Source organism: Austrofundulus limnaeus, unplaced genomic scaffold (assembly GCF_001266775.1).
Source record: "Austrofundulus limnaeus strain Quisiro unplaced genomic scaffold, Austrofundulus_limnaeus-1.0 Scaffold2150, whole genome shotgun sequence".
Taxonomy (NCBI): domain Eukaryota; kingdom Metazoa; phylum Chordata; class Actinopteri; order Cyprinodontiformes; family Rivulidae; genus Austrofundulus; species Austrofundulus limnaeus.
In genome coordinates, this window is record NW_013954552.1 from 13,351 (window position 1) to 23,433 (window position 10,083).

The 10,083-nt window shown below is 39.5% G+C and overlaps 1 protein-coding gene and 1 long non-coding RNA gene across 3 annotated transcripts; both read left to right on the forward strand.

The window, feature by feature from the left end:
• Positions 1 to 160: 160 nt before the first annotated feature.
• LOC106537148 (uncharacterized) lies at positions 161 to 5,443 on the forward strand. Its single transcript, XM_014034522.1, has 2 exons — positions 161 to 408; positions 3,434 to 5,443. Exon 2 carries the CDS (start codon positions 3,479 to 3,481, stop codon positions 4,994 to 4,996), a length of 1,518 nt encoding a protein of 505 aa, XP_013889976.1. The 5' UTR covers positions 161 to 408; positions 3,434 to 3,478; the 3' UTR covers positions 4,997 to 5,443.
• Positions 5,444 to 6,756: 1,313 nt separating this feature from the next.
• Positions 6,757 to 9,562, forward strand: LOC106537149 (uncharacterized). Of its 2 annotated transcripts, none has more exons than XR_001312610.1 (3): positions 6,757 to 7,639; positions 7,718 to 7,871; positions 9,439 to 9,562. It is a non-coding gene; the product is annotated as an uncharacterized LOC106537149 (long non-coding RNA). The 2 variants fall into 2 exon arrangements; XR_001312611.1 differs by having other exon boundaries at positions 7,718 to 7,842.
• The last annotated feature ends 521 nt before the right edge of the window (positions 9,563 to 10,083 follow it).

Sequence of the window (10,083 nt, forward strand, 5' to 3'; positions counted from 1 at the left end):
TCAGACCTTTAAATAAAACGCATTTAACAATATTTTAATTTGGTAAACATCTATGTAACACTTGGTGCCATCCAGGCCTTTTTTTCCCCCCTATCAGCAATTCTATTAGAATTTTTTTTAATTTCTACATGAGCATTCAGTACTAAAATGCACCTTCAGCCGATAGGTGGCGGTACAAGGCAACATCCCCGGATGTTGTTCTGGCTAAAGGCGCGCTCCGTAGAAGAAAAGACGATTTCCCTCATTATTATTTAAGATGATTGGAACGCTGATTGATCCCTGTWTGTGCTAAAAACACCGGCGAGTTTGTGCAGAGGTGAATGTGTCACCAAACGACAGAGGGGAACCTCTTAACGTTGTTCTTAGGCAATGTCACAGCTGTAATCCGCTTTCACTTTTGACGTGACGGTAAGTTGACGGTAGAACGTCGTTGAGCTAGCTAGGACTAGCCTTAGCATGCTATGCTAGTGCGGTAGCAACTAGACAAGCCCGCGTTTACCGAAACGTGGGCAAAATAAAAGAAACGCACTAAAGCGTTTTTCTCAATACTTTTAGAGGAAGGTACATTCTTGACTTGTCTTTCATTGTTCAATGGCTGTTTCGTAGTAGAATCGTACGTTATTATTATTATTTTTTTTTTTAGTGAAGCGCTACACAAATCTTACTTAGCTTAGCATGCACGTTCTTCGTCGGTCCAACACAAGRCTTAATTGATCAGTAAAACAGTTTCAGTGCTTTATACGGTTAAATGATTTAGATTGTTGCTAGAAAACAGTCGTTAATTTGTAATGCTGAGTAATACTCTTGAGAAATAGGGTAGTGGTAGGAAATAATCGAGGAAGAAGGATTTATTRATATATTTATGTGGAATGTACATTTGTCTAAAGCTTTGCAAAAATGAACAAATCTGAAGTCCATGAACATCTTCCGCAGTTAAACTTTGAGTTTTTTATCTGCCTRCAAACAGGCCCTGATACCCGCAGGCTAGCAGCAGCATCATAATGTCGGAAGGTGATGCCTTGTAAACTTAAGAGAAATTTTGCTACATTTGTCTCCCTGTCCTTATAACGTGACTAAGATCAGAATACTGTGTAGTTTATTTTATTTTTCTTTTAACATAATCCTGTTAACATGTATAGGAAAAGAAAAGGCAGGTGTCCTTTTATAAACTAGGACCTTTTTATTAAATATTTGCATATATATATATGCATGCAGCTCTAGGTTGATTTACACTTTCACCTTTGTAATAATGCAGTTTTTTGTTGTATTATGCATCTATTTCTTCCTGCTAAAGGTTTCTTGCACTTGCCTTGACCTACTTTGTGTCCACCTTATGTCGACTCCCATTTTCAAGATGCAATTGTATTATTCATAATATTAATAATATTTGTAGTTTAAGTGTAAATGGGCTGAACTTGTAGAGCTTTATCAAGCTCCATATGGGACCCCAAAGCCATTTAGTCATTCACACGCTGATTGTAGTTAAGCTACATTGCAGCCACAGCTACCCTGAGGAACACTGACCGGGGGGGGCTGCCATGCGCTGGTGCCACTGGACCCTCAGACCACCATCAGCAGGCAAGGCGGGTGAAGTGTCTTGCCCAAGGACATAAAGATTGAAACTGCTGGAATGAGGGGTCAAACCGACAACCCTCCGGTTYKAGGACGACTCCRCTAAAAACTCCGCCACAGCTGCCCACATGTGGACAGATGTTTGCCAAATTTCTAGACCTGAGATCCAAACCTGACCWTGACCTTTGATTTTTGGATCCATATCTGTTAAAAGTGCCTGTAACACGCATTTCCTACTAATTCAAAAAGTGAAAGAAACTGTCAATATTTAAGAAAATTGGCATCAAACACATGATTTTATTTATTTATTTTTTTTTTTTAGCTTGGCTAAAATCAAAAAGGAAGTGATGACAAAAGGGAACTTCCTTTTTATGCAAACTGACTTTTCATTGTCTGATGATTTTAAAGAAAGATCTAGAGCTTCACTACTGTGTTTTAGCCATTGTAGCAATGCTTTGTTTATATGTAGGCAATTATCACTTTGTTCCTGTGCAAACATAGTACCAACTTTACCTCAGCGGTTAGCAGGAACTCCCTGTGGTTTAAGAAGTTAATGCTAAGGTTCTGATTAAAGTAATAATAAAAAAAGCCACTCACTAACTAACATATAAATCWTTTTTTTAATAGAGGGAGTTAGCACTGGGCAGTATGACCTCAAATTCATATCACGGTGTAAATTGAATCCCTTCACGGTAACAGTATATATATATTGCGGTAGAAAATTATCATAAAAAGCAAAGATAATGTAATTTTTAGAGGGGTTTTTTCCCAGAAAACTAATAATAATCAAACCCAGAATTTTTACTGTAGTGCACATAAACATAAGTAAAAAATAATGTTTTATATATATTGCAAAACAGTTTCATCAAACAAAAACATTTCTCAAATTTTCAACATTATCAAAATAAAGTGAATATTATAACCAGTACTTCAAGTAAAATTAGWCATTTAGACATAAAAGAAATTCTAAGTTGCCTAAAAAGTTACAGTGTGACAGGACCTTAAGGGGCTTCAGCGTGCATGTAGTCCTGTCGTAAAACAATCTCAGATAACTGGAATTTAAGTGTGGTGAAGCCAAATAAATGCAATATCTGCCTGCCATACAGTGAAGCTTCTGCCTGTTGAACTGACCCTCTGCTGCGCTCATCATCATCATCAGAGCAGAAGCCGATTTTCATTTTCTTTAAAAACAACATAAATTCAACAAACAACAAAAATACAAATCGTAAATTAAATGAAAGGTAGCACAAGAAAAATTTATATTTCTGCCCCTTTTTCTCAAATAAATTCAATCCAAAATAATCTTTAGTTTACAAAAAAAAACAGTTACATTAGCAAGATGGATTTATGACTGAACGAATGTCCATCTTTTTTTTTTTTTGTCATCTCTGTGGGTAACAAAACAAAACAAAAGTTTTTTTTTCTCCGACAACTTGGGTGTGAAAAAAACCACAGTTAATGCTCCGCTCTGTGCGACGTGCATCGGGAGGGAGGAAATGATCTCGCGTCCCGTAACACAACGTAACTTTTCTACAGCAGGAGGGTGAAATCCTGAGAATTTATTCTCCATATACGTGTTTTAAAACTCTTATCATTCATTATATTCCAAACTCCTCCTGCTCAGTTGTCTCTGCACTTGCAGCCCTGTTGACATCATGTAATTGACGACAGGACAGTAGAAGGTAAATTTCTACCGTAGGCCAACTTCATATTGTTTCTACTGTCTATWGCATATATCATGCAGCCCTGGAGGAAGTCCTGTTTATTTGCTTCGTGGTGCATTGTTTTGTCACTGTGTTTGTCCTTGTAACAATGTTCAACCCTTTTAATATTTCTGCTCTTGGTTTGTGTCTTTTCGCAGTGAAAGTGCTCTAGAGGGCTCAACATCAGCAGTGACCACACACCCATGCCCAGCCTGACCATGAAGAGCGGAAGTCAGATTTTGCAGAGCTTCCTGGAGGTTGGCGTCCCCGCGAGCCTGAAGGGCAGCGGACACCTCTGCTTCAGCTGCGAGCAGATCTTTGCGAATCGAAAGTGTCTGGAGGACCACCTGTGTCCCTCCGCGAGTTTCATCTGCTCTTGTGGAACGGAGTTCACCGAGTACAAAGGCATGCTGGAGCACAGCACCACGCACCAGCCAGGGCAACAGGTTCTCGATCACATGACCATAAAGAAGCGCAGAATTGAGAAGTTCGTGGAGCAGGATGAAAAGCTGAAAAGGCTGCAGAAAGGCGAAATCGTCTGGAGTCCATCTAATGCAGTCAAACCGTCGGTTTCAGGACGCAAATCCTCAGCTCTCCCGCAGACCGTGCAGATTCCACAAGTGCCTGTCGCCACCCCCTCTCTGTCTGATGCATCTCTGCTCCCAAACGCTCTCCCCGCAGCAAAAGGCATGCAGACCCTTTACTCGGATGTCGGAGCGCCAACCGTGGATCTGTGGACAATTTATCAGCCAGTGGTACTGGTGCCAACAATTCGCAAGCTCCAAAAGCCATACATTTGTGGAAAATGTGGGCAGGGTTTCATGTCAAAAGCCCTCCTCGTCTCCCACCACAACTTGCACGTCGCAGATAAGGTTTCTGGCTGCATCGGTTGTGGTCTGCTGCTCTCCGGGAGAAAGCAAGTGCCTCGCTTCCACTCGTGTAACTCCCCAGTCACTCACAAGTTCAAACTTATCACCGCGAAACCACCAAACTACAAGTCGCCGATYAAAGACAATGTGAGAAAGAATCTGCTCGCCCAGCCACTTCAGGCCGCTTCCGCTCTACAGCTGGAAAACCTGATTCCGGGTGCGGCCAGGAAAGTGCGCCGACCAGGTCCTATCTCTGCACAGAAAAACATCAGAACGTACAATAACAGTGTTCACGTGGGTTCAGTTTTTCAGCCTAAGATTCTGAATCCCATTGCACCCAAAGCTCCCATTAGTGTCTCTTTGTCGTCAAAGAGTCCAAACCTCAGCGTATTTAGTTCCAAGATTTCCATCCCTCCCACTGTGCAGCTAAAGATGCCCACTAGCTCAGAATCGCTGAGCAGCGACGGCGAGTTCATGTGTCGAGTTTGTCACCTTCCTTTCAGAACCGCTCAGATACTTCAGAGGCACAAGTGTGTCAAAGCTCAGGAGTTCATGGCGAAGCATGTGATCGGCAGCAAAATCCAACCCAAACCCCCGTTGTCGATGGGTGCTCCAAATTCTGCTCAGGTAAACGGCGAGAGGAAGCCGGGGTTTCCCCCCTCCGTTGGCACAAAGAGCAACCAGCTGGCCGTCGGTTTGGACAAAGGCAAGGCTCCGGTTCCTGGTAAAGTTCCTGGTAATAAGAAAACAGGAGAGGAGGACGACGACGACTGCTTCATCGTCGAGGATGGATCCAACAAACCTGCTGAGATGATTTACCAGGTAACCTCGTCCGTCCCAATCAAGATTTGAAGAGCCGCCTGTCCCGCTTCATGTTAAATAAGGCTGCAGTCTTGTTCAGCGACATGGCATCACACACAAGTAAACCGCTTCCCAGCTTTCTCCAAACTCCTCTAAAATATAGACAATAGTTATAATAATGCATTGATTTTAAAACTGGTKTTTTGTTTGTATAGTTAGTAAACATTATATTGGTCCCTCAAGATTTCTACACTGCTCCACTTCTACACTGTTTAAGGAGAAAATTAAATTGTGTTCATGGTTATTTTCATGTTCTGTGGAACAACCAGGCACTGTAAAATACTTTTTTTATTATCATTTTTGGGTGTTTTATTATGTTTTAGTAAAATGAGAATGTGGTGTAAAGTTGTGGGACTTAACCCTCATTCCTTATGTGTTCATAGCTTTGTTGGAGTTTATGAATACAGGTTATGTAATAAAGTATATTTTCAAAGCTGATTTTCCTGGATTCTTTTTCCTAGTGCAGACTGTTCGCATTTTTTCTAATAAGTGAAATGTGTAGCAAATGTCTTTTACAGACCATTGTGCAATGCAATAACTTAGGAACACTATAAAAYGAAATGTCTTTACATAAAAGTGCAGTTAATAAATGTAAATTGATTTAAATTAAGGCATACTACTAACAGGAAGTTTAGAGTATGTTTCTACCTAAAGGGCTTTTAACAGGGTTACAAAAAAATTTTTTTTTGTTAAATATGTGTAAAAACAAAACAGTTTGACAATATGGTGAAGCACAAGGACTACTGGACCAAATAAAAGCTAAAAACTGAAAGAACTTTAATAAAATTGACATCTTAAAAGCAACATGATAGAAATTTTAGGAGGTTTAAAACATTTGCACAGCCCTGGTTTAAGTCTGTTTTTAAGGTTTTAYTTTCCAGCTTCTACTTCAAACCACTCCAGCAGAGGGAGTCCGTTGTAAATTATGGGAGTAGGTCCATTAGTGATGACGTAAACGTCCCCGAAGCGTCATCTAGATGCGTTCATGAGACGTTCAAATGCTGTTGGACTGAACCCGATTCAAGAACAACAAAGGACATGAAAAAAGTTTCGTTGGTTGCCCTTACACTTAAAGACACTTGTGGCAATATTTCTTCATAAATCGTTAGCACAAAATGACAAAAAAAGAAGAAACTGTACCAAAAAATATTAATATAACAATGTCAATAACGATTACAAAAGCTTCCAGTACACATGCACAACGTAGAGAACTGACTGGTATCAATTTAGATACTCTGCAAGACTTTATTTAAGAAAAATAAAGTCAGTAGTGCAAATAAAATGTAAACAGAYTAATCGATACTCAYCTTGGTACACCCARCCCAAATCATAAAGAAATATCAACAGAGACAGATTACACWAAATCATTTAGTAAAACTATTTGTACTTCATTGATTTTAACTTGAAAAAGACATTTCTAAGGGTAAAAAAGAGAAAACTAAACTAAACCCAAATAGACAAAAATTAAATGGTTTAAAAAAGCATTTTAGGGGAAAAATATATCAAATCAGTGAAAATAGTAATGGTGCTGGGCTAATGCCGGGGTATAAGTCCTTTGTAAAGATCAGCCTTGGGTTTTAGACTTGATTGATTGATTGATTGATTGATTGATTGATTGATTGATTGATTGATTGATTGATTGATTGATTGAGTGATTGATTGATTGATTGATTGATTGATTGATTGATTGATTGATTGATTGACTGATTGCAGTTTTAAGGACCTAATGGCTTGTTTCAAAAAGCTCCAGGGACATTTTAGTACATTTTAAACTTATCTTTAAATAAAACTGCGTTTTTGAGGTAAAAGTTGAGTTTGAGTCATTTAGTTAAAGAAAGTTAAGACTTTTCTTCCGCAAAACTAAAAGCAAATTACTTTTCTTCCTCCCCAGAGGACTGCATAGCACGTTTGAAACGGACATGTTTTTATAAATTCTAAATTTGTGGTTTTGTTTGTTTGGTTTTGCAGCTCATCCAAAATAATAACGATACGGTTGTGGTATTTCCGACACAACCTGAAGTATCCGCCCCGTTAACTCGAACTGTGTGGTTTGACAACTGTATGGCTGCTTTGTGCGCGGATACCGAGTTTCCCCAACACAGAAAACGGCTTCGAAAAGAAGATAAAGCCTGGTCCTCATTAGCAGCTCGGTTGTCAGGTCTTTGTTCCCCTGTAAAAGTTAAAAAAAAAAAAAAAAGGCTACGGAGCAACATAGTGAGGTGTAAGTTAGCTAGTGCTAACTAAGCTAGCAGAGGAACGGTCACTGCATGCAGCGCAGGAACTCCCCCACGCAAACGATTTTACTTTTGTGTTATCCACCACATTCAGCCGATGTTAGGGAATGATTTATACGCGCCTTCCTGCTAATACCTGAGCAGCAGGTAATAGTTTGGTGCGTTAAAAATAGGTGAAGCTAGCTATCTGGCCTTCCATCGGAAACGCCTCATTAGTCATCAAGCGTTTTATCATAACTAGCAGCTGGATGCTGAGGAGGGGAAGTCGCTCCCTGACAGGACACAACAGCCACCTGCTCGTGTTTTGTTTTGTTTTTTTGTTTGTTTTTTTTTTTCATCACCAGAAATCCCACGTGTCAGCAGTGGAGTAGCTGCAACTCGTTGATCTGGACGAACTGAGGTGGGTTTGTTGTATTACACACCATATTGTGTCCTAAAAAAAACTGATATTTTGCATTTGTTTTTTACAAACATGAAGTGGTGCTTTCACGTGTCATAACTTTGACTCGTACGGTCAAGGGAGGCGTTCACGTGCTCTGCGTTTTGTGAGCCTCGGTTCTGGATGCGGGCTGGAATTCACTTTATCCCTGCAGCTGATTCCTAGTACGTCCTGATGCATCTCAGTAATCCAGGTAAAAAATCAAAAAGAAAAAACTGTGTAGGTCCTCTGGACGGGTTCTTCTCTAATGAAACGTTTCTCTCCTCCAAGAGACTTCTTCAGTCTGAGAGTTTCAGGCAAAATTCAGGCTTTTAAGCCCTGCCTCCATGTGACTGATACTCACATCACATGGCTATCGTTGACACCTAATTAACACCTATTGTTAACAGGGGGTGGAGTGATATTGGCAATAGCAGCACTGCAGGAGGGGGACAACTGAAAACGGAGGCCTCCACCTCTGTTTAATGATGGACGGTCTTTCTTCACAAAAATGGCTTCTTTTACTCCTCTCTCAAACCAACGTTCCTCTCTATCAAGAATGAGAACATCCTCATCTCTGAAAGAGTGACCGCTGGCCTGTAAATGAGTGAAAACTGCAGAGTTCTGGCCATTAGATGTAGCTCGTCTGTGTTGGGACATTCTTTTGAACAGTGGCTGCTTTGTTTCCCCGATGTATAACTGGTCGCAGTCCTCCTGGCACTTAACAGCATATACAACATTGCTCTGTTTGTGCCGGGGCACCGGATCTTTGGGGTGAACCAGCCTTTGCCGTAATGTGTTTTGGGGTTTGAAAGCCACTGGGACATCATGTTTAGAAAATAAACGTCTCAGTTTCTCCAAAACACCCGCAACATACGGAATAACCACTGGTTTGGGTCTGGGTTTGAGGTCTTCATTTTCACCTGAAGGTTGCATGGAATCCTGTCTGTGTTTCCTGTCTGCTTTCAGGAAAGCCTGAATTTTGCCTGAAACTCTCAGACTGAAGAAGTCTCTTGGAGAGGAGACGAAACGTTTCATTAGAGAAGAACCCGTCCAGAAGACCTATACAATTTTTTTCTTTTTGATTCTTAGTACTACTTTTATAAAACACGTACAATCTGGTGTTGTGCATCTTACGTTACAGCGTTATAATGCAAGACTGAAAGGATTTTGTAAACATTGTTTATGTATGTGACCCATCACATCGAAACGAGGATTAAGTCTAAAAGTGGTTTAAGGAGAAAAAAGGCAAATATACAGRAGTGTTTTGATTAAAATCTTTGCAAAAAAATGCATTTTGTCAAAACATAACGAAAAAAATGCCTTATCAATGTATCATTTGAACAAACTATCTGAAATATAATCATAAAACTAAATTTTGAAGCTTTTTTTGAGCAGTAGCAACAAAACCTGAGTTTGAGGAAAAATGCCTTAAAGTTTTGAGATTTTCCCTGTGAGCTAGCAAAGTTTTGTTTCATTTCAACTGGGAAATCTCAATATTCAAATATAATTTGAGGTTTCCTCTTTATAAGGACATCAAAATCTCCTCATTAAAATTACATAAAATTAGGATTCAGATCAAATATTTATGTATTATCGTAACCAACAACACAAATTAAGTCATATTTATGGATTTACTTATGATATCATAATGAAGCAGGTATCAGAATATAGCATTTAAAGCCCAACGTATGAAAATGTAATTAGGTKATTTCGACCAAATTTGGCTTAATCCTCTTTTCGAATATGTTACAGCCTCCTTGTTGTTGTTTATTCCACAGATTTGTGARATGGGGAGTAAAATGTCCTTTGGCAGAGGAAGCAGTGACCAAGACACGGTCTCAGGGTTTACTTCGGAGACACCTCTTCCTCACAGTTTCCTTCCCTCCTCTTCGGACTGCAAGCAGGTAGCCTGTCAGATTAATAAAYACACATACAAAATTTATATAGTTTTATCAGCTCCGGTAGTGCGTGCATGTATGTGTACATTTATTATAGAGAACCATATGAGGTGCTAAGAGCAAAAGGGATTGTTAATATCTTAAAATATTTTTTTCCCATCGATTTCACATATGAGGTTCATGGTTTACGCTGCATAAAATTCTAGTGCAAATAGCAGATACCAGCTGRAGCATTTCCAGTGCACTTCCAGCATYATATTTCTGCTGGAATAACAGTGCAATGTGAATCTGACAGCTGAGTAAATGTGTAAAAGGTAGCATTTGCATGAATCTCTTAAAGGGAACCCCAACTATTTTTTTTTACATTAAACATTATTTGATCAACATTTACTTCAACTGTATGATAAAGACTAAAAATACTGTAGGATGTTTAGTGTTTATAGGTTAGTGTTTATGTTTATTGAACAATGTCTAACGTTTCAAAGAGTCGGGGTTCCTTTTAAAAGGCATTTAAAGTGTCTGACA